Here is a 25,826-nt window from a genome sequence, read left to right on the forward strand (position 1 = left end):
ATTTTATTTTATTTTATTTTATTTTATTTTATTTTATTTTATTTTATGTTATGTTATTTTATGTTATTTTATGTTATTTTATGTTTGTTATTTTATGTTTGTTTTTTTATGTTATTTATTCTTGAGAGAGAGAAAGAGCAAGCCTGAGCCGGGGAGGGGCAGAGAGAGAAGGGGACAGAGGATCTGAAGCTGGCTCCGTGCTGACAGCAGCCAGCCCGACGTGGGGCTCAAACCCACAAACCGTGAGGTCATGACCTGAGCTGAAGTCGGACGCTCATCCGGCCGAGCCACCCAGGCGCCCCTCGGTGACTATTTTTAATCAATCTCCTCTCCTACCCTCCAGGCCAAATTCGAGCTGATTGTGTCAGAGGCCTCATACCTGCGCAGTCTGCATGTGGCAGTGGACCATTTCCAGCTTTCCGCCCCACTGCGGGCCACCCTTACCAACCAAGAATACCAGTGGCTCTTCTCTCGTTTACAGGACGTGCGTGAAGTCAGCACCACGTGAGATTCCTCTTGTCCCAAACTCAGCCTCGGTGTCTTTAGCCTCTAAACTGTCAGTTGGGTTTTCTTTTCTCTCAGAAACCCTCTCCTTGCTCTCCCTCCATGATTCCCAGCGCTGTGGGAATAGGGAGAGCAAAGAAGGGGAGAAGGTATGTGGGTGGGTAGATCCGTTAACGGGTGAACAGATGAATGAGAGATGCTTCCCAGGTTGAGGGGATGCACTGGAGATGGGATATGGGCAACGGGTGAAGATCAGAGAGCCAGAGCAGAACCAAAAGAAGAACAAGAAATGGAATATAAGGAGCAGAGGGTTAGATCGGGGCAAACTAGGGATTGCCTTGGAGAGAACGCTAGAGCACGGCAGGGGCACCGAGCTAAGGACAGTCAGTAGAAGTTACCGCCTAACAGAAAGAAGGAGTCACAAACTCAAGGTGTAGGAGGGGTCCGTCAGCTGCTCACGTGAGGCCCCCAAGTCTCATGAGACGTGTGTGAATACTATACAGGTTCCTTTCAGACCTGGAGGAGAACTTCGAGAACAATATCTTCACCTTCCAAGTGTGCGATGTGGTCCTGAACCATGCCCCCAACTTCCGCCGGGTCTACCTGCCTTACGTCACCAACCAGACCTACCAGGAACGCACCTTCCAAGTCCTGCTGTGAGACCTGATCCCTATTCAGTCCCCACGTGAGCCCTGCACTGACCTTGCTGCACTAAAACCCCCGGACCCCAATCCCGAGCAGTATCCCAAGAGCCCATGTTTCTTGTGCCTGCTCTGTGATCCCAACCCCAAAGCACCTTCCAGGTCAGACGCCCTCAGCCGTCACATGTGGGCGCCCCCACCATAGACATTCCACTGCATCTCTACTCCCTGTGCCTCCGCTGTGTCCCCAGTCCTCCCCACGGCCCTCCTCACTGGAGGCTCGCTGCCCACGCAGGAACAGCAACAGCAGCTTCCGGGAGGTTCTGGAGAAGCTGGAGAGCGATCCTGTCTGCCAGCGCCTTTCCCTCAAGTCCTTCCTGATCCTGCCTTTCCAGCGCATCACCCGTCTCAAACTGCTGCTTCAGGTACAGCACGTCCCCCCCCCCCCCCCCACCCCCCCGCCCCAGACCCCCCCCCCCCCCCCCCCCCCCCCCCCCCCCGCCGCCCCATTCCCCCAGACCTCTTCCTTCCACCCGAAAGAGATGATCTCCGGGAGCCCCAGGGCCCGGGACCATGCATGCTTCTGCCCCTCTTCCACACCCTGTGGACCACGTGAGCCTTCTTCTGCCCACCGCCCTCACCGCTCTCCCCCAGGGTGAATTTGCTGCAAAAATTTGGTTCCTAGACTTCAGTAGCTTACCCACAATTCTCTCTTCCTGTTTTCCCGTCCCTTCTTTCCATCTGGCTCCTGCTTACTGTTTGTCCTACAGAACATTCTGAAGAGAACACAGCCTGGCTCTTCAGAGGAAGCAGAAGCCACCAAGGCACATCATGCCTTGGAGGAGGTAAGCAGCCACCACCCCCACTCAGACGCCCAGGATTGTCCTTCACAGAGAATTCTTCTGCGCAGGCCCGTGACTCCAGAGAGCAGGGGTCCCTGCTCATGGGATCACTCAGCCACCTCACTGTACCCACCAAACCTCCAGACACCCGCCCCCTCCCCTCAGCCTCCTTCCCACACTGAGGATGCTCTACACCAAGGGGCCATGCTGTCACTGCCACCAGCCCCAGATTAAATCTTACGTCCACTCCGCCCCGGAATGGCGTCAGGTCATACAAAATATACCCGAGGCCTAGAACTGCCATTTGGTGCTGCCCTCACACCATTCCAGCCTGCTAGAAAAGACGGAGGCCGTCGCAACCAACTTCCAGATTTCTTGCAGAGGACTCAAAGATCAAAGCCTCTAACACAGTGCTCTTCCTCTTTCCTCAACCTACCCACGGTTCAGCTGATCCGAGACTGCAACAACAATGTCCAGAGGATGCGCCGGACAGAGGAGCTCATCTACCTGAGCCAGAAGATTGAGTTTGAGTGCAAAGTGAGTTGGTCCCCTGCACCCCCACCCTGCCTGGGAAGCCGCCACAGGCAAGCCTCTAGCGTAGAACCATCTTGCTCGCGCCGTCCTGGTCTCTGCCCTTACTGCTGTGTGTCTTCTATTCTGGCCTGTTTCTGGGACACCCAAATGCCTACTTCAATCTCTGTGGTATATTGTTAGTTGAAAAGGGAGAGACACAGAGCTGTGCGTACCGTAGCATATTACCGTGGGTACAGATCTGTGCATGCATTTGCTTGTGTCTACGTGGAGATAGGCTGGAAGGGGCACATGAGAAAGGTAGGACAGGGGTTACCTGAGGGGGAGAATGTGCATTTGGGAATGGGACAGGTGAGGGAGAACCTATCAGTGTAAGCCTTGATGACAATAACATTTGGTACTTAAATCAGTCAATGTTTGATCAAGTCTTCATCTAATCTAACCAACGCAATGTGAACTGGATTCCAAATATAGGGCCAACATCTCCCATCAAAATACAAATGTAAAATAAGCATTCCGCATTCAGATTCCACCTCAGAACAGGTCCCATCCTTATTTCCCTCGAAGAGAGGGGAATCCTTTATCCCCGTATTAATTGTATTCCAGCACCCCTATCTTTACCCAACTTCCAACTCCGAGCAGACCCCACCTACTTCTCCTTATCCCTGTTCCCACATACGGCTCCAGCTGCTCCTGTTACGTCTCTGGTTATAATCAGAGAAAGAACAAATGTCAGAACTGCACGAATCCTTTAACTTCTAAGACACACAGCATACGGTTCCCTGCTGTGTTCCTTCACATGCCTCGACTGGGGTCATCCAGTTCTCCTTCAGTTCAGGCTTCTAGGGCTGGGCTTTGTCACATAGTCACTGTCCTGGGTTGGAGCGTAGGCACCTTCTGTTCGCCTACTGCGTGGACGTGGGGGCCACACGGTAGACAGTGGTAGGTAGAGGGCTCTGGGAGGAGCAGTCTAAGTGGATGGGTGATGAACAGGAAGGATGATGTGGAAGAGGGTGTCAGTGGCGGAAGCCACGAGGAAGAGGCATGGTGAGGAGGGCGGGACCAAGGAAGCCTCTCGCTTGCCCTGTCTGTGACGCGCTGCCTCTTCTGTCCTCCCCTCCCTGTAGATATTCCCGCTCATATCGCAGTCACGCTGGCTGGTGAAGAGTGGAGAGCTGACGGCCCTCGAGTTCAGTCTGTCCCCAGGGCCGCGAAGGAAACTGAACACGCGTCCAGTTCACTTGCATCTCTTCAACGACTGTCTGTTGCTGTCTCGGCCCCGAGAGTCAGTGACTAGAACGGGAGGGAAAGGGGATGGGGCCAGAGGGCAGGACTAAAAGGGACAGTAAAGGGTCGTGTTCCTGGGGGAGCCCTTCTCAGTGGCTCAACCCATGGAGTGCAGGTCATGGGCTAGAGAAGAGAAAGAAAGGTCCGAAGCAGAAAAGGGGATCCCACCAAATTATGTCACAAGATCACGTGGCAGGGCCTGAACTATGTTGTAGACATGGAGCAAAATGTAGCAAATGAGCTGCTCGCATTCTCAAATTAGCTTGTTTGGGCTAGACTCAGCCTACTAGTCTAGAGGTTCTTAGCCAATTCCAGATCCTAACTCTTTGGTCCTAAGGGCTTTAGAAAATTGGTATTGATTCGATCTCTTCAACTCTTTAAAGTGGTGAAGTATTCATTGTACTAGACATGTGGTTTCCCAGCTCTGTGACAAATCCCTGGTTTCTCTGGAGCCACCATCTTGGGAGCAAGGTAGCACCACCTCGTGGTTTTTATGAGGATTTGCAAGCTGCAAAGGACAGGGATTTTGAATCCAAAGGTATGATGGTGGCTGAAGCATAACAACTGTAGAATCAAGTTGAAAAGCCTCGTATTTTGCAGGGGTAGCCGGTTCCTGGTATTCGACCATGCTCCCTTCTCCTCCATCCGAGGGGAAAAGTGTGAAATGAAGCTACACGGACCTCACAAAAACCTCTTTCGGCTCTTCCTGCTGCACAACGCACAGGGCACCCAGACTGAGTTCCTCTTCAGCACAGAGACCCAGTGAGATGGGGCTGGGCAGAGGAGTCGGGGGGAGGGAGGAAGGGAGGACAGCCTGGGAAGAAAGTGGGGCTGAGACAGAAACTGTGTCCAGAGGACAGCCGCAGCACGATCTAGCCCATTCCGGACTGAGAGCATCCGAGGAGAAATCCAAACCCAAACTCTGAGCTAATAGACGACTTGCAGGAGACGGGGTGGGAAGGGGTACAGAGTTGCTGCCGATGTTTAGCATCTATTTTCTGCTCTTCAGTCAAGAAGGACAAAGTGAGTGAGACAACAGAGAAGAGACGGGCTGGTATGGAGTAACTAAAGAATTGAATTACTGATGTCCACGAGTCATGTGTATAAGCCAGAAACTCTTCAGTGCCGAAGGCTGGTGGACACTTTGTGACTAAGACAAGCACTGGGGTGTCTTTAGCTTTCCTCCCTCCCACTTTCCAACCCAGGCCTCTGTTGAGCAGAAATCCATAGTGTTGACAACCGTGATTTGCTCATGTTTTTAGTAATAATAATAATAATATACATTATTATATATTATAATATGTTATATATTTTATAATATATCATATATATTATATAATTACATTATTATAATAATATAATACACACACATACATTTTGGGGAGTGTTAAAAATAATACCTATAAAATGTAGTAACAGTGCCTAAAACAATGAACAAACTATAAGCTCATAGCTGTTGCTGCTGTTACAAGAGATACAAGAAGCCTCTCCCTTTAAAGGTTTGACATGATGCTAAACGGTCTGAGGATCGATCCCTATGTTGTAGATACTTTTCTCCGTTTTGTCTCTTGGAAGATATCTCTGGGTAGGATCGACCTTACCCGTCTTCACTTATGGAATAGAGGGGCTGGTACAGGGGTTTGTATGCAAACTGTGACCACCGTCAGGTAGTCAGTTACAGACTCCTGTTCTTTGTTTAGTATTTGGGACAGCCTCTTCCTGGAATAGAAATAGTGTCAGCTCTCAATTACTCCAGCGTTTTTGGAAGCAGAGGCTAAGATAATGCAAAATCCTTCAGATGATTACAAAATCAGCTTGGGTTATATTGCACGACCAAAAAAAAAAAAAAAAAAATAGCACAGATGTCTCCCTGATCTAATTGTGATTACAAAATATTTTTCATCTCTGAAGTATTTGGAGGAAGGGAGGTGGGGAGTAGAGTGTGGAGAATTCTGCGAGTGATAGTGGGGATCTAAACTAAGATGGACATCTTGCTTATTACAAAATGGAAAATCTCATGTGTCTAAAGCTAACATTCTGTCCCCACTTGAAAGATATGCTATTAAGAGGGTAAGCCTGGAAAGAGAAGGAGAAAAATAAAGGGTGACAAAACACATTAACACACAGTTGGAGATCTTATATTTCCAACCAAGCAAAGTCCCATTGACTTTTGTGCTTGATGTCATTGAACTAAACAATGCTTTGAACCGGCCACGTCTTTCCCACAGTCATTTCCCTACCCCATCCTTGGCCTTTGTCCTCTACCCCAGAGCTACAGCTGAAGCAGCTGACCCTGCTTTGTTTTCTCAGAAGTGAAAAGCTTCGATGGATCTCAGCCTTGGCCATGCCCAGAGAGGAGTTGGACCTTCTAGAGTGTTACGGTGAGTGAAGGTATAAAAGGCAGAGAAAAATGGCAGGGCCAGAAGTCACCTTTGGATGCAGGACTTTAGGAGGCTGGGTGGTAACTCTGAGAACCTTCCACTTATTGCTTTTATCCAGAATTTCAGAGTGGAAGTCTGGCCATTGGAGCTTAAGCAGCTGAGATGATCCACCTAAGACTACTCACCACTATGCCACCACCTCCTCTGCCGTATATCTTCTCCCTTGGGCCATAATTTGCTCTTTTTAAATATTTGTCCCTGTAAATCTATCCTGCGATTATTCTGCCTAGATTTTACCTGCCTGAACGTCTTGGGGAAATAGGGAGAAATAGGATGGTTGGAGTAGGAGTTGTGGAAGGAAGCAACCCAGTAGATCTGTCATAACCACACCCTCTCCTGTGAAGAATGACCTGAGCTCACCACCCTTAGCCCAGGCTTCCAGGTAGCCACAGACATACACGCACATTATGCATGTGTCTGGCATTCATGTGAAGAGTAGATTTCTGGGTCTCCTAAAGCCCCACAGTTGTCCTTCAGCGAGAATTCCCTAACTGGTATCCAGAGACGAACTGAACACAAAGGAACACTGGTGACTCAAAAGAACAAACAAATACAAAGAACCTCTGAAAAGGAAGTAGGAGAACTCAGGTTGTAAACTGAGTTCTATTACCTTGTTCACTCTGTGAACCCATCTGCTGGCCTTCAGTCCCCCAGCTGGAAGGAAGGCAAGATGTCCTCCTTCACTGTGGTCTTATGAGTGGCAGATTGGAGATAAGCTTTAGAAAATGGATCAGGGCGCCTGGGTGGCTCAGTCAGTTGAGCGTCCAACTTTAGCTCTGGTCATGATATTACAGTTTGTGACTTTGAGCCCTGCATCGAGCTCCCTGCTGTCGGCACAGAGCCCACTCCGGATCTTCTGTCCTGCTTTCTCTCTGTCTCTCTCAAAAATTAGTAAATATTAAAAAGAAATGTAAATGAAATACAGACAATAATGCAGCATTCTATTTGTTTTCTGAGGGAACCAGTGCAGTGTGGTAAAGGAGAAAGAGTGTAAGGTTGGAGGCTAATGGGTCAGAAGACCTCTGAGGCTTGTTATCTTGATCTTAAAAACGAAATTTCCTCCGGCTCAGAAAAACACAGAAATACAGAAAATCTCCCGAGGGGTCATCTTGATCAACCCAGTCATTTACAAGTGGGGAAACCAAAGCTGAGGGGATTGAGTGCCTTACTTTGATTGTACCTGGAGCCCCATGGCTGCAGCTCTTCCAGCCCGATCTGGTAGGTACTGTGACAAAAATGGAGAATGAGTCACAGCTTCAGATTTTACAATCTAGTTGAAGAGGCAGAACACATACACAAGGCAATTAGACAAGAGGTAGATGGTGTGGCCTAGACAATTAGTGTTAAAGGAGTTCAGGATCCTTGGTGGACTGAAGAGTCAGGGAAAGTTACAGAGGGAATGTGGGCCTCTAGCAGAATCTGAGTATTTGTAATGAGTCACTGAAGGTTGTTACAGTGGACTTCTCAATGCATCTTCCCCGGAGAAATAGAATTTTTGACTCCTTTCAGTTCCAGTATTTTCATTTCCTTATTGGCCCTTTTGTTTCCTGGTAGAGGAGAAAGATTCTTCTGTCTCACTTGTCTGTAACTTTCTAAAGCCCAGACTTTATCCTGAGTCCTCATATGCTTCCCCTGTAATTCCTCTTCTGTTCCAGTCATGTGCCTTTCCTAACCTCTCTTCACCCTCTTCTCTTCCAAAGACTCCCCGCAAGTACAGTGCCTTCGAGCCTACAAACCCCGAGAGAATGACGAGTTGGCGCTAGAGAAGGCAGACGTGGTAATGGTGACTCAGCAGAGCAGCGATGGTAAGAGGGAGAGCCCAGGAGTAAGCTGGGCGTTGGAGGTGGGACACTGTAGGTAGATGTATTCATTTCCTAGAGCTGCATAACAAAGTACCACAAGTACGGTGCCTTAAAACAATAGAAGTTTATTCTCTCATGGTTCTGGAAGCCAGAAATCCGAGGTCAAAGTGTTGGCAGGGCCGTACTCCCTCTGAAGCCTTTCAGGGAAGATCCTTCCTTGTCTCTTCCAGCTTCTGGTGGCTCCAGGTATTCCTTGGCTTATGGCAGTATAATTCCGATCTCTACCTCTGTCTTCCTTCTGTGTGTGTGTGTGTGTGTGTGTGTGTGTGTGTGTCCAAATTTCTGTCTTTTTGTAAGGGTACTGATTATATGGGATTAATGGCCCACTTTGCTCAGTATGACCTCATCTTAACCTTACTAATTACACCTGCAACAACCCTGTTCACAAACAAGGTCACATTCTGAGGCACCTGGGGTTAGAACTTCAACATATATTTTGGGGGAAACATAGTTGAATGCGTAAGAGTAGTTCAGGAGTAGGCAGTTGTAGACCTTGCCAGACCTAGAGCAGCATGGTTAACATACTGGGAGACTGGATTTCCCAATGCTGGGGCCTCCCTAGTCATTTCAGCCTTACCATTCAGAAAAGTCTGGGGGAATTATTGTGAGTCTGTCCTGGGTGATTCTTCTTCCCACCCATTGCCTGTAGGCTGGCTGGAGGGCATGAGACTCTCAGATGGGGAGCGAGGCTGGTTTCCTGTGCAACAAGTGGAGTTCATTTCCAACCCAGAAGTCCGTGCCCGGAACCTGAAGGAAGCTCATCGAGTCAAGACTGCCAAACTACAGCTGGTGGAACAGCAGACCTAGCTTTCTCTGGGAGGAATCCCCTGAGCATAAGGACAAGATGTTCCTGGAAAGGGCTGGCCCCAGAACCCTGCAACAGAGGCTTTCTGTGGACCAAGAACTAGACCTTCTGAAAACTCAAGAACAAAAACCCACTACCAGTTGCTAGTCCCAAACCTCCTGTTTTTGTGCTTTGTGCTTGGTGGAGGGATTTTGAAGGACTTTGCACTGGACTCTGAGAAGCTTTTCTCATAAGAAAAGGGAGAAATGGGGCCTAAGCCAAGGAACTTTACCTCTACTACCATATAGTACTTAAACATTCTCTGTTTCCAGAGTACAGGTTCAGGGCTGACCAAAGTTTCCATCGTGGCTACAAGTTAAACAGAATCTGATTTCAGTTCACTGGAGGGAGATGTTTAAGGGGGATTAACACATCAGATGAGAGGATCAAGCTAGTGACCTCTAAGGTGCCTTCCAACTCAAGAGATTTTCCCTAATTATTGGTGTGAGGTCAGGGCATGCATCTCTGGGATCTATGTCTGTTGGTGGCAATGTGAGGGTTGTACTCTCTCACGCTAATAAACTTGGCACTTCTCTGAGTGTTTTCTTCTCAGACTCCTGAGCACTGAACAGGGTTTGGAACGTGGAATTCCGTGAGAATTCTAGGCCATTTGATTTAGGTACCATGAAAGACCAAGATGGTGCCTAGATCAGGACAGATGCCAACTCTTGCTTTATGATTCCCAAGAGTTTGGGCAGCTTTTCTGTTTGTTACAGTCTCAGAGGTTGTACAAGGGATTAAAAGGAATTGACGAGTGGTAAAAACCCCATTCAAACCTTTTTTACTGAACCTATAAGTTAAGCATAGGTTAGTTCGAATGGATTTGGAAATCCTACTGAGACCATTCGTGATTTTATATTTTGATTTGAATTATGATGAAGGTATCTTCCCAGCTGTTTCATCCGCTTTGTGAAAAGTAGCGTGCTATAATGGAAGAGTCCTAGAACCCAAGTCAAGAGACCATCTTACTGTACTGCCATAGTTCAGCCTGTCCATGTCTCAGTTTCCTTAAGTGTAAAAGGCAGGACTGGACCCAGTAATCTCAAAGTCCTATCCAGCTCTGCAATATAGGATTCTCTATCTCCTACTGGATTGCCTTCCTCGATTGAGCATCTCTGTATGATTTTTCATATAGAGCCCTCACATAGTCACCTTTTAAGCTGGATCATTATAGTTCTTCCATGGACATTCTACTGCTCTGTTTCATCTTTAGGAGTGCCCAGGAGTAGCATTGCATTGCAGCTTTGTGCAAAGGTAAGAATAATGGTATAAACTTTGTCCTCTACCCAATTAAGGATGATACAACACGATAGTCTCATGTTTGTTAACGCATTCTGTTTTCTACCCATCCTAAAATATAATTTAGCTGGCTTAATTTTTAGAAAAATTATCACTGTAGTAAGATGGGACTCACTTATCCTAAAGAAGTTGACACGACTGAAAGATCTAAAATAGGGATGGTTTTAGAGAAGTTCAATTGAAGTTTTCACTATTTTCATAAAGCCAGCTTTTTATTATTAATATATGATATATTAATATGTATATACTGTATGTAAATTAGCAATTGGTTCTTCTTAATAGCTGTAATAATTAACATAATCCACGTTATTTGTTCAAACTAGTATTTGACTACTGGCCATGTGGCTCAAACAGAGCTGTATCCCAATCTTTATATTTTCTAGGCAAATTCTCCCTTATTTTCCCAAAGAGATAAAATGTCAACTTCTGAATGATACACACGCAAATAATTTTCTTAGTTGAATGACTACTTCTTTGTTTGAAGTTGCTAAGGCTTTCTGGGTATCTTTGAGGCTGACATTTGTAAGACTAAAACTGCCTTTAGATATTTAATATGTATTCATTTAATTGGGTTATTCTCACCTAATCTGGGAGATTAAAAGACAATTGGCTTCTGCCTGTCTTTTGTTTTAAAAACAAAAACCAAACAAAAACTTAGATATGAGTAATCTCTACTCAGTTGAATTGCTAAATTTTCTATCCTTTGGGTTTTGGAGAATTGGGTATAGGTCTACTTATTGTTTCTTCTTTCTTCAGATTTCCATAATTCAACACAACTTATTCTTGAATTCTGATTGATGTCATTATCTTAGAAACAGCAATTTCTTATAAGAGATTGTGCAAACAACCATTACCAACATGTTTGGGACAGAATTACATCTGAGGCATGTATAAATATACAGTGTTTTTGCTTTTGTTTTTTTTTTTTAATTTGTTTAACATTTATTTACTTTTGAGACAGAGAGAGAGCATGAACAGGGGAGGGTCAGAGAAAGAGGGAGACACAGAATCTGAAACATGCTCCAGGCTCTGAGCTGTCAGCACAGAGCCCAACGCGGGGCTCGAACTCACGGACCGCGGGATCATGACCTGAGCCGAAGTCAGCCGCTCAACCGACTGAGCCACCCAGGCGCCCCTGTTTTTGTTTTTGTTTTTAAGCAAAACCATGCACATGGATAGTGTCTTCAAGAGACATCAAGGATAGTTCTTTATCGCCCTTTTCTGGATTGTAACATGCCTGGAGCTTAGCAGATTTATGCTGAATTATTTCCTTTGCGCCCTTGACCACACTGAATTTCCATCTATCACTTTTACCACTAACACAGCTTAGAATGCTGTTCTTTAAAATTTATTTTCACCATTAACTCTTCACTTACAGTTAACTATGATCTTAAGTTTTTTTATTGTGTACTATTTGCTGTGGTCATTTGTAATAATTTTAATAATTTCAGCCTACATGTTAATATCTGGAAGGCTCACAGTTTGAGATGTATTTATTTCCCCTAATTTTGTGATGTCTGTGAAACAATTCTAGATCCATGATTCAAAACAAAGTGGATATTGGTCCCATGATGAGTGATTTTTTTTTTTTTTTAGCCTTTGGGATAGAAGTTGGTTAAAAGTCTTTGAAAATCTAAAAGAAAATATACTCACTGGCTCCCCTTCTTTCACACGTAGATTTATTCCCTTGAAATGAGCCCAGTTTCCTCTGATCCCTTGTTGCTCTATCTATAATAGTCTGTACTCTTTTAAGTATTAAGTGATACTCCCCTTATCATAACTTTCTCTCATTAATGACATTAGAAATGCAGCAGTTGGGTATGGTGGCCTTTTCTAGACAACTACTTCTCACCCACCCACCCCAGGACACATTGCTGAGACTTGTGTTCTTCAAACCTCTACATAAATGTCTGTTGGTTCTATCACTAACAGTGCAGTGACCCTAGAGTTTCATTTGCTGTAAACATGACTCAGGAGCTGCGTGATTCCAGCAACTCCAAGGCTGGTGTTGAATGTAATCCTCTAACTCTGAAATCAGGTGTGGGGGGGGCAAAGGTTACCAGCCAATGAGCTAACGAGGAACAGATGCCAAGTTCAGTCCTGACTCAAATGTACTGAGAACGTTCTCTGCACTAGCGAGTTTTTGACCCACTTCTTCCAACCCTCCCGTTTTAAATGGCATTTACGGAGTGGACATTTCTCTAGCCGGTCCCTTGGAAGAGGGGGAAGCAAAGCATCCATCCATTGTGCCAAATTCCCAGGGAGCGTTGTAAAAAAACGAGGCCACGATCACAAAGAAGACTCAGGGAATGCAGGTGAGTGGACGAGGGTGTTTATTCCTTCTGGGTGGCCTGTGAGCAGAGAATGTGCGGAGAAAAGGAGCTGGCTTGGTGTGCCTATAAACTTTTTCCAAGCTGGCAAAGGAGCTCGGCGGGAGTGACTCTGATCCCTGATGCTTTGTGGATGAGTCATGGGCCTGAGGGCAGAGCCTGCTGCTGGGAGGGGCAGCACCGTCTGGCCCACAACCTTCCCCAGGAGCACCAATGGGCAGATAAATATTTTCCTGGCAGTTTACCCGCGCCTCTCAGAGGGCAATTATCTCTGAACAATGCAGATGGAAATTCAGAAGTACAGTGGGAGCCGAGTCAGCTTACTGCACGGAGGTGGATGCTCTAAATCTGCTCACAGACCGAGGGGCTCTCAGACACCAGGGAGAAAGCTCACAATCCTCTGGAAAAGGAGGCCGCGAGCAACAGAGAGGCCAGGGGTTACTGCGGTAGAGTCCACCAATTCAGCAAGAGGCTTTCACCCTCAGAGAAGCAGACGGTCCCAGGGAGAAGGAAGAAAATGCAGAGGGCAGAGAAAGCAGGGACCCTTGGATGGGGTTCATCCAGGCGCTTCCGGAGAGGTTTCTTATTGAGGTCAGCTTGTGGTGAGGAGGAGGAGGGAGTCATCCACTGTTGGAGTCCAAAGAACCCTCGGGATCTTTGTGTCTAATGGCCTCACTTGTCACGGTGGAGCCTGGAGAGGGGAGGGGACTTGCCTACGGTCACACAGCCAGTTAGTTACAAACTACCAATCGGAATGGCCCTAGCCCGATGTTCTCCTCTAGGATTTCAGCAAGTGTCTGTCATCGTAATGTTCGTGCTCATTACAAAAGGTTGAAGGGGACTTGCGATAAAGTGCAAGGATTGAGGAAACAGAACACGGGTGGGCCGATTATTTCGGGGAAAGGGGGAGGAGGTGGAGGTCAGACACGTGGAATTGTTAGTAGCCAGATTTGGCCAGGCCACAGACTGGAACGAAGGTAAGGTGTGGTTTTCACAGCTGTTTGTCATCCTAGCACAGGAGGGCCTTAAAGAACTAGCGGGTCCCCGGAGCACGTGTGCACGTGGGTGTGTGTCTGTGTGTAAAGAGGCAGCTGTTTGCTTTTCGGGTAGGAGAGGACACAAGAGGCTCTTTACTAGAACGTGGAATTTATACAGAGAGACGGCTTTCTCCCCTTGAAATACAATAACACTGGCACTAACAAAAGGAGGGAAAAGATGGAGTTTTCCAGTTGAACATCACGAGAAATGGATGTATAAAATATTTGTTAAAAACATTTGACAACAGTCCTTTAATTTGATGCCAGGGACATTTCTTAGTTCGCCGGGTATGAAAATGTACTTGGTTTCACCAGTTCAAATGATTAAGAGTTAAAGGAAGTAACAGAAAAGTCCACCCAAAATGAACAGCACATCAGAAGGTGGACAAATCGGAATGCCTGGGAACACTAGACGCTTATTACTGTTGAAAGTTCTCAAGGGGGCCCTACAGATGGCAGCCCTGGCAGGCTACGGGGATATGGACTGGGGAAAGGGAGCCACGCTGGAGAGAAGGATGCCCTGGATAGAATTTGATGGGAGGGATGACATGAGCCACAATTGGGCGAAAGTGCACCAGAAAGGACTGTGGAATCTCTGTGGGTGGGAATTCCATTCTCAGATAATAAAACTGTTGGCAGAGGAATGTACTTGAGGCAACTTGACTGAGAGACAAATAAAATGTGAAAACTACAAATGAAGACACAGAGGCTGCAATGCCAAGGCAGGAACCAGTTCCCCTGGACTTCTGTATCTTGTCAATCATACTCCTAGATGCCTGGGCTCTAAAAGCCAGAGTCAGAGCCAGATTTGACATTCTCTCCTCCCTGCCCACACAATCAAATTCCATTGATGGATTCATAGCATCGCTCACCTTGACCATTCCCCTCATGTTCTCCTACCACTGTTTTAGTCTCAACACCGAATTCCTAGACACTGGAATGACTTTCTACTCCCAAACTTTTGACCCATCTTTCTGGAGGAATGTGCTATATTATATTTGACTGCATCTACTAGGTAATAAGGCTTGGCCAGAGCCAGGGACAGCTTGGCCATCCAGCTCCCACGGTACCCCTCATACTGCCTCTTACACACCCTTCGCCTCCCTCTCCGCCTACTCTGTCCATGCATTCCAGCACCCTTTCCACTTTGATAAGATGCGGTTGGGTGTTCCCTTTCCCTGCTGCCTCTTCTCTCCCCTCTCACAGTAGTGTCTCTGTTTCAAATTAAGCACTGCTGAGTCTTTAAGTCATTTAAACACAGACCTAGGATCTATAGAAAGATTTGATTCTAAATCTAATCTAGGTTACGCCCATTGATTACGCTCACCCCACCTTCTGACCTTCTGTATTCTCTCCCCCCTCTAGAATGATCAAAATACGTTGCTTCTTGAAGTTGGCGCCTCCTGACATAGGTTTACATCCTGTCCAAAATGTATTTCTTTTGCAACTTTGGGCAAATATTTAAACCTCTCCAAGTCTCTGATTGTCACCTGTCAAATGAATAATACCTTCCAGGATTGTTTTGAAATGAGGTTCCCTATTAGAGAGCTAGCTAGGTAATCAATAAGTGCTAAATAAATGGTTACCATCATCATTAATATTTTGTCGAAGGACCAATTCTGGGCAAAGTAAGGAAGCTCTTTCAGTTCCTCGTGTGATCTTGTAAACACACAAAGTTATCTATCATCAATAGCCTTTTACCTATTAAGGCTCTTTAAATGAAATATTGCATTCAGGAAGCAAGACTCTTATCTGCATTTGGTGAAGTGGAAAATAAATACTTAAGACTTCTCTCTAGATTTGGTTAAGGTATTCTTAGAAAATCATTTAAACCTCAGTGCCTTCCTCTCTAAATTGGGGTAATTATATATAACATGCACAATTCTTTGTTCAACCTCCTCTCCAGACCTACTGACCCAATTTGGCTTTTGATCTTTGCCCATTCAACGCCTCTTCCAGATCGTTTCACCCCTACTGTTAGGCCATTCCTTATCTACCTCAATGCCATCTTTTCTTCTAGCCCATTCTGCTGTCCTTCATTGGTGTTTCCATGAGTCCACCCTAAGACCACTTTCATCCATGCTACACGCTGGGCAATTTTGTCTGGTCTCTTGACCTCAACTAGCATTTTCTATGCCGAAGAGACCAGTAGTTGCTACAGGCCCTTTAGTTCTTGTCTCTCTCACAGAGCCTAATTCCATAGTTTTCTTCCCAGACGCATCCACCCAGATAACCACAGGCAATTCGGCCTCAACATACACAACAGACCGGTTTCCCCGTCCCCAACTTTGCTCCGTGCCCATTATGTCCTTTCTCAGTTGACAGAATTTCTTAGTTACAAGGTCTTTTTCCTCTTCCTTTCCTCTTTGGCTCCTTTCAACAAATTATCCATCACATCAACATTTATTCCAGCTCTTTAATATCTCTCCGATCGGACCCTCTTCTACCTTTACACCACCTACTCTCAGCTCTCATCTCTCACTTGGACTGATTCGGTAGTCTTGTCTGGTTTCCCTGCATCTTCTTTCTGAGCCCTCTAATCTCCTTCTCCATTTGTCTTTCTACATTTTTTTTTAACGTTTATTTATTTTTGAGACAGAGAGAGGCAGAACATGAATAGGGGAGGGTCGGAGAGAGAGGGAGACACAGAATCTGAAACAGGCTCCAGGCTCTGAGCTGTCAGCACATAGTCCAACACAGGGCTCGAACTCATGAACCATGAGATCATGACCTGAGACGAAGTTGGACACTTAACTGACTGAGCCACCCAGCTCCCACCCCTGCCATTTGTCTTTTAAAATACAATTCTTGGCGAGTCATGTTCATGAGTTGCAACTGCTGATGTCTCTAATCGTCCACGGATTATAGCTCAAAGATCTTAGCTTTGGACTTGAGGCTTTCCCCACTCTTCCTCACCAGCCTCCTTTTCTACCACAGGCCCTCTACTGGCCGCTCCTACACACACCCCCAGCCACTCTCAACTCCCTGATCATCATTCCAGTCTCAGTGGCCTTACACTCACTATACCTTCTGCCTGACATTCCCTTTCCTGTCTTCTCTGCTTACCCAAATTCTACTCTTCCTTCATGAGTAATGCCTTGGACTCTGAAACTTTCTCAGCCCCCTCAGACATGGCTGCTCTCCCCTTGTGAATTTTCATCACACTTTGTCCACGGGCGGCCCTGCACCACACGGCCCTCCTGTATTGTAATGGTCCTTGTTGTTGTCACCCTCCCCAGCAAGAGTGCTGTATCTGAAGCTGGAAAGACTTTTTATTTATCTTTGTGTTCACCCGGTACTGGGGTCCCTGTAATTCCCCATTGGATGATGGAATGGATTTCTCTGTCTATATTTCTCAGGACTTTGTTATGAAAGAGAAGAGGGTATTTTTGAAAGAACAATATAAAATAAACTACAAGAACCCCTAAATCTCCCAGACTGTCCCTCTATTCTAAAACAACACCCCTCCCAGGTGAGTGAAGATGTTTCATTTCTAGGAACTCACTCTTCTTTTTTGTTTAATGTTTATTTTTGAGAGCGAGAAAGAGAGACACACACAGAATCCAAAGCAGGCTCCAGGCTCCGAGCTGTCAGTGCAGAGCCTGACACAGAGCTTGAACTCAACAACCCATGAGATCATGACCTGAGCCCAAGTCAGACGTTTAATCAACCGAGCCACCCCGGTGCCCCCAGACTGATTCTTAATTAATCAAGGACATTTAAGACTTGGAGTGGAATCACCCAAAACAAAATTGTCTTTTGCAGCCTGTTTTTATGTGTTCCTTTTGTGCAAAAAATATTAAAATACACAGTCAAAAATAAATTATAGTGGACTATCTCAGAAATACATAAGAAATTTGGCTAATAGGAAAAAACATAATAGGACTCCAAGAGATGTCAGAGTGTTTTTAGACAAGTGTGGAGCCTGTAGGGAAGATTATACTCGTGGGCAGGAGGGGATGCTGAGTGAACCAGTTTCCTACAGTGAACCCACGACGGCTCTGGAACCTGAACTGCCAGAAAGCTGAGCAGACAGCTGGAGGCATCTTCCTGGACGGTCTTTGAATTGTGAAGCTCTCACGGACACAGATGTCCTTAGCAAAGGGCTCCAGCCAGGGTTGCCAGATTTAGCAAATAAAAATACCAAATATCCAAATAGTGCAGGAAGCATACTTAAAATAAAAAATCATTTGTTGTTTATTTGCAGTTCAAATTTAACTGGGCATCTTATATTTTATCTGACAAACCCAGCTGCAACCCAAGTGACTTTAGTATCTTTGAACCTGGTATTTATGGCTCTAGGATGTTTTGAAGGAAGAATTAGCCTGGGCTTTCTGACTATAAACAACCAGAATAGTTTCAGACGTAATGAAACTGGTGGTCGATTGCCATCTGGTGGAAAATTTGTGATAGTGCAGGCTTAAATTGGAGGGCTATGTCTTTTTCCAGAGTCTTCCTGGAAGGATTCTGCTCTGGCCCACTGCAAAGCCCTGAGATCCTAGTGCTGACAGGGTGATGGCAAGAAGATGAGGGTGTGGTGGGGGAAGGAGAGGGAGGAGGGGTGCTGGGATGTGGTTTGCCCTGCCATCTAAGGAGACGAGTGGCCTGGCCACTGTGGCTCACCGGCACACAGATTTTGCTCCTGCAATCCAGGCAAAACCAAAACAAAAGCTAGAGCTAATTGTAAGAAGACCAGCATCCTCCCAAATGAGGATGGGTCAGACATTAAGTGGAACTATCAAAAATAAATTTACACAGGGGCGCCTGGGTGGCTCAGTCAGTTAAGTGTCTGACTTCGTCTCAGGTCATGATCTCACCATCATGACCTCACACAAGTTTGAGCCCCGTGCCAGGCTCTGTGCTGACAGCTCAGAGCCTGCTTCTGATCCTCTGTCCCCCTCTCTCTCATTCCACTCTCCCTCTGCCCCTCCCCTGCTTGCTTTCTCTCCAAAACAAATTTTTAATTTTATAAAAAAATTTTTTTAAAGACCCAGCTATGTCTCATAACACAAGTCCTTTCATATCTCAGTATACATATTCTAATCTCTAAATTAAGGCTGTTGATGCCTGGTTGTTGTAGTCCTTGAGTGGCAGGAAGAGAGGACGGCTAGAAGAACAGAGCTACTCAACACCATTGGTCTAGGAACTCGAACAGAGATGTGCACACACATGTTTTTTGGGTAACCAAGAAGTTTCTCCATTTACAATTATTTTGACTTTTTCAGTTAAGACTCTATAACTATTATGATGCAAATACGTGTAAGTTTTTGAAAAACAAAGTATTTTCCAATAATCAGAGCATTTGCAAGTCCCAAATAGCACCCACACACACACGCCCCAAACGCACTGATGTAGTTTGAATCAATGGCCCTCAAATCTTACCTACTTGGGCACAGTAGGGCCAGCAGATATGGGGTGCTAAATATATATATGAATATCTTCTTCTTGGTGCTCCCACCTCTCATTCCTACTCCCTCTCCCAAAAGAAGAGCTGTGGAAAGATAAGTTCTGGTTCACAACACGGAGACTTGACCTGAAATATCCTTGGGTGTCTCTTGTAATCCTATCCCTACAATGCCCAAATTCCAGAGAGACGCTGGTGCTCAAATTTGCTCAGGTTCAGTCCTGAGTTTGGGAATAAGAGTTAATGTCAGGAGTGAAAAACAGGCCCAAGATGCCTGATTTCCCCTCCAGTAGGAGATGGGCCCAGGAAAGATGCCAAGTTCCATGGGGTCATGCCCAACGGGGACCTCACTTGGGGCACTTAGGACTGCATCCCACAACCGGCCAGCTGAGTGGATGGTGGTGAAAGAAATGCAGCTCTTAGTGGGGAGACACAGAGCTGCACAGAGAGGCCCAAGAATGCACTAGTCTACCACTTACAACAGACATGCGTTTGTCTGGCAAGGAAAGGAAACAACAGAAATGTACACAGCATTCAGAAATCATAGGGACCATCCCTTTCTCAGGGTGGTCACACAGAGGTGTGGACAAGAGGGCGGGCCGGCCCTCATCCTTCTCCAATCAGGCCCAGCAAGGTGAGCCCACAGAGGGGAAATGTCCGATTTCCCCCGGGTCAGGAGACTCTGCAGTCTGTCCTGACATCGCTGTCTCCTGGAGGGGGCACCAAGCCTCTCCCGCTCCTCCACACTGCTTGGCCCCTCACTTAGGGGCCACAGCTGTCCTTCTCTTCCGCTCGGAGCTCCTCGGCTGCGGGTGGCCCCTCCACACAGGGGGCAGGCTGCTCCTCCGGGGCCCTGCCGAGGAAGGGTCCCGTTTCGGGCCTGGCCCCTTCGGGCAGCCGGGTGACACCTGGGGAAGGCTGCCTGCTCAGGGCCGGAGCATAGGGGGCTGGGAGCAGATCAGGGAAGTAGCCGTCCCCTCCAGGGGGCTGCCCCAGGGCCTGCGGACAGAAAGGACCAGGGAAAGGCAGTTCTGGAAAGCAAGGGTCATTCCAGGGGACTGTACCTGCGGGGTCAAAGAGTGCAGGAAAGGTGAGAGAGGATTAAGTGTCTCCCCCACGGCTGGACATTCTCTGTGACAGACTCCCCTCCTCCTCCTCCTCCCACAGAAACCCAGCTTAGGAACCCAGTGCCAGTGTGGGTGAAGTCCTAGCACCAGGAGCTCCCTGCCCTCGGGCCGGGCACCCTCCTGCCTCTAAGTCCTGAGGTCTGGGAACATCGACACAGAGGGGGTCGTGGGCCAGGCTGAGCGCCCCCTCACGCAGGCAGCAGGGAGACTGGGAACAGACTCTTTCTTCCCCTTCTACTGGAATTTAGTCTTACGACGACGGTTGCGTCTGGATTTCAGAGGTCCGAGTGGCCCGTCTGAATGCTCAGATCAGCTGCCAAGGATTTCCCTCATGCGGTTGCTAATCCTCCACCAATCCCTTCCCGGTATGGGGATATTATTCCCATTTGAGAGCCAGGCAAACCGAGAGTCGGCAACGCTGGGAATGGCCGAGCCTGACTTCAGAACTCCCAGCTCCAAGGCTCTCGCTCTGCCCTGCAGCCTTTCGGGAAACTTAATGAGCACTTCATAGAGACGACCAGGGGCAAGGAAAGTGGTCCACTTGCTGCCTCGGCCAGCCCTTCGGCTAAGTGAGGTGGTCTGCCCCTTGTCACTGTCCTCGGTCATGACTCACCTGCATTCCCAGCAGGTGGCTGAAGCACCGTCTGCCCTGACGGAGGCGGCGGCCCTGGGAAGTAGCCCTGTGATGTCCCCGCACTGGGGCCATAGGGCGAGGTGAAGAGGGGGTCATCTGGCAGCAGAGGCTGCAGGGGGTGGGGCATGGGGAAGGGGAAGGGGTGCAGGTAGGAGAACTGGGGCTGAGGCTGTTGGTAGAGCTGGCTCTGTGGAGCCTGGGAGAACAGGAACGGTCCCGGCTGGGCGCTCTGTTGGTAATCCTGGGGCTCCAGCTCCTCCAAGTATGAGCAGGTGGATGGTGGGGTGACACTGTGGGGGACAAAGGAGTGTCTGGTGAGGCTCACGGGAGCCTCCTCGTTGTGACCACACAGTAGGTGAGTCCCTTCCCATCTCCATGACCCCAGACTCGCTTCCTCCTTTCTCTTCCTGTTCTTGGCTTCTCGCCCTCATGCCTACACTGTTGCTATGATATTCTAGATCTTTCCCACTCTAAATCCACTTTCCGTTTAATCCTCATCACAAGCATGATTCCTCGCTTCTCTCGGCTCACCCTTCCCCAACCAAGCTCTGTCTTTTCTCCTTCTATACCCCTCCCACAATAACTCGGAGGACCACCCCCAGTAGGTTCCATACCTTGTCCCCCAGGAGCCATCTTTGTGGCCGCTGTCACTGCCTGGGGTATCCAGCAGCAGAGGCATCATTTGGGGGGTGGGGACAGGGCCAAGGGGAAAAGGAAGGTTGACTCTTCGAACTGGCGGAGGGCTGAAGAGCGGTGGGGTCACTGCTACCCTCTGAGTACTCTCACTCTGTTGGGTTGGGGCCAGAGTGTGCTCAGAGGCCAGCAGCATGGGAGGCTCTAGGAATCAAGGTCAGACGAGTTACAAGGGTAGGAGAAGGAGGCGGCAGATTTGGGGTGTGCCATGCCTAGTTCTCCTTGAATAGGCCCCACTGGACCAAAACACTGGACAGCTTTGGCCCACTCTCACGTCTAGCCAGAAAGGACTTGGTCTTTGCCGTCTTTCCAGCTGCCATTTCCCTCACATTACCCTCAGCGAGTATTCAGCTTACCTGCAAGAGAATCCAGAGGGGGTTCCTGAGGGAAGGTACCAGGCTCTGGGTCCATGGGCACAGCGGCTGGCAGCTCAGTTGCAGAGCTGGAGGCAGACAGAACGAAGACTGGAGCTCTAGTGTCTCTGCATTTAGACCAGGGCTCAGTGCAGGGCACAGGACACCAGATTCCCAAAAACTGCCTTCGTACAAGACCCTGGCAACTTCCTGACCCTCCTCCATCCAAGGTCTCTCAAATATCGGCCAACAGCTCCAGGCCTCACGGCCAGCTTTCCAATGCGATCTCCTAGACCCCGGGTGCCCAGCTTCTACCCCCTTCCTACCTCTACCTCCTGGGTGATCCGGGAAGAGGAGAGATCCGTACCTGCACTGACCGCTGGCCCCGGTAGGGGCGGGGTCTGCAGGGCTGTCCTCATCCTCCTTGCCATTCAGCTTCTCCATTTTCCGCCACTTTGCCCTGCGATTCTGGAACCACACCTATAGGGGAGAGACCCTAGAAGCGTTCGAGGAGCACAGCAGAGACTCAGGCTCAGGTTCTGACTGTCGCACAATGAGCTACGGGACTTTAGGAGGTCGCTTTACCACCCTGCTTCAGAGGCCTTTCTCTGCAAGATTGGTTTTATGAAAAGATCCATCTAGATAGCCGAGGTATCTTCCCCTTCTAAGCTGAGGCTGTGCCAATGTGGAAACAGGCGAGAACACAGCCAGATCGGAGACCTAACCTTGGCCCCTATGGGGTGAGGTCGAGCATCTGCCCTACTCCTTCAAGGGTACCAGTTGGTGGTTTCTCCACACCCTGATGCCAGTTGGCCAGCCCCCTTTACCATGATGCGTTGGGGGGTAACCCCCACAGTCTGGGCAATCTCCCGGCGCTTATCACTGTCTGGGTAGTGGTCTTCTTGGAAGATCCTTTCTAGCTCCTCCAGCTGGTCTGGAAGAGAAGAAACTTGCATGAGGACAAACAACAGGAGAAAGATGCCTTCCAAATGGGACCATTGTCCCCAACTCAAGGGTCTTCCCAGAGGCTTGCAACAAAGTTCCCCATTGGGCTGGGGCCTTCTGTCTCTCCTGGGATTTGTGGCAGGGAACTGTGTATTTACTAATCTGTTCCCAATTTCACTTTTTTTTTTTTTTTTCCTTTTTGAGAAAGGGAGAGGGCCCAAGTCAGTGAATGGGAGAGAAAGAGAAGTAGGGCTCACCCGGGGCTCATGTTTTACCCGAAGCGGGGCTCAAGCTCACCTGATGTGTGGCTTGACCTTACCAACTATGAGATCATGACCTGAGCCTAAGCCAGATGCTTAATGACTGAGACACCCAGGCGCCCCCCAATTTCACTTTCTGATGAGGCAACCCAATGTTCCCTTTGAGGGTCAGAGGTCGTGGCTCTGCCATAGGTGGAGAGAGGAATCAGGACAAGGGGATGTACAAACTAACCACACTGCAATCTCCTGGAGCTACAATGTTCTGTGTTGAGCCCTCCTTTCCCAGAGAGGACACCTGCACTCTTACATTTCCTTTCAACTTTGGGGACTTACCTGAGCGGTATAGGGTCCGGGTCTTTTTCCGAACTTGGCAGGTCACTTCCAGGGACCTCTTCTGATCTGTGTTTTGGCTGTTCTGAGCCAATGTGCTGAGGAGGTTAGCCAGATGGCAGGGCCCCCGGCCTGACCCACAAGGCACTGGGTTGTGTGCGGCACGGGCTGAGTGGGTGACACCAGGAGATGGTGTGGAGGCCAGACCCGCGGCACTGGGTATTTTCTGCTTACTGGAGGCTGGAGAGTAGGACCTCTTCCCTGGCTTTGCCTCTTTCACTGGGAAGGAACAGCCTTCCCCAGGAGGCTGGGGTCCCGGTGGGGCCAGAGATGTGTCTTTGTGGAGAGTCCCCGAACCAGATGGCTGGCCCCCTCTCCTGGTATCTGTCCCAGATGGTTCTCCAGGGGGATCTGATGGTGGCTTCTCCCCGGGGACGATGCAGGAGGGGGGCAGTTCCTCACTTGGGGCATCCTGAGTGCAGGGGGCTGAACTCTGCCGCAGTTCCTTTTTTGGCCCAGCAGCCAGGGGCTTGTCTCCATCTTCCTGGCCTGTGGGGACCATCACCCACTGACCTTAGCACCGGGAGAAGGAAAAGCCTGGACTAAAGATGTGCGGCTTCCTGCTCTGCAGCCTGTGTCCCGTTTGGCCTCCCTCAACCTTTCACTTGTGCACTTGTCAGAGAGGGTAAAGATTCTAGGCTTGGCTGTTGTAGAGATCAAACTAGATAGCCCACTGCTTTGTAAAATGTGAGCAAATAGATGCAACCAGAAGGGGGCCTGAGCTCACACACACAGATGGTAGGAGGGCTATCCCGATTTGGGGGGCACTTACTTTCTGGGAACTGCCTTTTCTCCCCTCCCACCCCCAGACACCTGGCATGTGAGTTGAGGGACAGGCATCTGTTCAGGCATTGCTAAGGGACAAATGTTGAAGCTGGGGGTGAACTTGGAAGAGGAGGGAGAGACTGCTTCTAAGACTGGATCTCATTCCTGCTGCAGGAATGCTGCTGAAATTGGGGGCTCTCCAGAAGCCCAGGCAAGGACAGCAAGGGAACTCAGGGGGACAGCCATTCTCACCATCCACAGAGGTCACTCTGCCCCTGCCAACTCTCCCCAACCCTGTGTGCACCCTCCTGCCCGTCCCTGCAAAGCAGAACCTCACTGTGGCCTTGGGCGCGGGCCACCCCTCCCTGGTCATGTAAGGAAGTGTGATCCAGCCACACCGGGCGTGCACCGAAAGCCCCCTTCCGCTCATCCTCCAGCTCGTCTGTCTGTCTTGAGGCTGGGTCTCATTCACCAGGCACTTACCATGTCCCAGGATCTGTGCTAAGCACTTTTCAAAGACTAGCACAGTGTGCACCTAAGCCCCGTGAGGAAGGCACGGTTGATAGTTCATTCTAACAGATGAGGACATACAGATTACAAAATTGAGTGATTTGCCCGAATCGTCCAGCAAAGAGCGCTTAGTCGTCATGCAGAGTCCTTCCTGGGGTCCCCAGCACCTCTCCAGTTCACCTTCCTCACAATCCCCAGATGCTTTATCATTCCCCCTAAATTGGAAAAATTTTAAGTAGATGCTGACTACCGACTAAGAACTGCTGTTATTTTAATGAAAATTACGTAAGATAGACCATCTAAAGGAATGCGAATTTCTAACGACGTGTAAAGAAAGGTGGACCTTCGGGGGCGAAGGTGCCTTGTCAGGTTGTTTCCTAGGGTGCATCAGACCCGTCTAGCAGAACGGGGCCCGGGACTGGTGAGGAGTGGGCGCCGGCCTGCGCCGCGGGGAAGGGACAGGCTGGATGGTGGCCTGGGGAAGGAGGGACACGCTGGGTCGGGCTTCCCTCATTTTAGGCGAGCTTGGAGCCTAGCAAATCTGGTACGCAGTAGGTGCTCAATAAACGAGACCTATCAGCGTGATGTAGCCCCGGTAGGAAAGGAGACGGGTGTCGGAACCTGGACACGAAGGGGCCCGGGGCTCGGGGCCCCGCGTGCAGAGAGATGGGAACCTGCAGGAGGGAGGGCGCGCAGCGGCGGGCCTCCCTCCGCACCCCCAGCCCCGCGGCCCGGCGCCAGCCCCCCCCTTCTCAAGCGCGCCCCACGCTCACCCCGCCGTTCCGGGCAGGGCTGCTGCGCCGGTTCCATGGCCCGAACTCGCGCCGCCGCGACTCGCCGCGCTGCCCCCGCGCCGCCTAATGAAGCCTCGCGGGCGGGCAGGTGCGCGGGGTCCGCACGGGGCCCGGGGCGCCCGAGCCCGCGCCCCTCACCCCGCCGCCAGGGCGAGGCCCACCCGGGCGCGTGGGGCAGCTGCAGGGCCGCGCCCGCCCCCGCCGGCCCGAGGGCGGCCCAGGTGTGCGGCCCGCCGCCCCTCCCCTCGGCCCGCGCCTCCGCGCCGCGGGGCCGCCTGCCCCCGACGGCTGGCGTACGGTCCCGGGAGCTCGGCGGTGACTCGGCACCGGGCC

The 25,826-nt window shown here is 49.2% G+C and overlaps 2 protein-coding genes across 2 annotated transcripts in view; one reads left to right on the forward strand and one right to left on the reverse strand.

Moving 5' to 3' along the window:
- Positions 1-11,171, forward strand: part of ARHGEF5 (Rho guanine nucleotide exchange factor 5) — a 21,223-nt gene extending 10,052 nt beyond the window's left edge. The window contains 10 exon segments of the mRNA XM_049642035.1: positions 344-504; positions 1,008-1,160; positions 1,441-1,570; positions 1,916-1,990; positions 2,435-2,524; positions 3,646-3,803; positions 4,406-4,567; positions 6,116-6,186; positions 7,947-8,051; positions 8,758-11,171. Coding sequence (XP_049497992.1) covers positions 344-504; positions 1,008-1,160; positions 1,441-1,570; positions 1,916-1,990; positions 2,435-2,524; positions 3,646-3,803; positions 4,406-4,567; positions 6,116-6,186; positions 7,947-8,051; positions 8,758-8,915 — 1,263 coding nt within the window. The 3' untranslated portion in view covers positions 8,916-11,171.
- An 8,613-nt stretch (positions 11,172-19,784) lies between these two features.
- NOBOX (NOBOX oogenesis homeobox) lies at positions 19,785-25,509 on the reverse strand. The gene is made up of 8 exons (XM_049643166.1): positions 25,473-25,509; positions 23,368-23,937; positions 22,657-22,763; positions 22,197-22,309; positions 21,833-21,918; positions 21,398-21,620; positions 20,763-21,073; positions 19,785-20,086 (listed from the first exon to the last, which is right to left on the reverse strand). The coding sequence occupies exons 1-8, from the start codon at positions 25,507-25,509 to the stop codon at positions 19,785-19,787; spliced, it is 1,749 nt and encodes a 582-aa protein (XP_049499123.1).
- Positions 25,510-25,826: the final 317 nt, after the last annotated feature.

Source organism: Panthera uncia, chromosome A2 (genome assembly GCF_023721935.1).
Source record: "Panthera uncia isolate 11264 chromosome A2, Puncia_PCG_1.0, whole genome shotgun sequence".
Classification (NCBI taxonomy): Eukaryota; Metazoa; Chordata; class Mammalia; order Carnivora; family Felidae; genus Panthera; species Panthera uncia.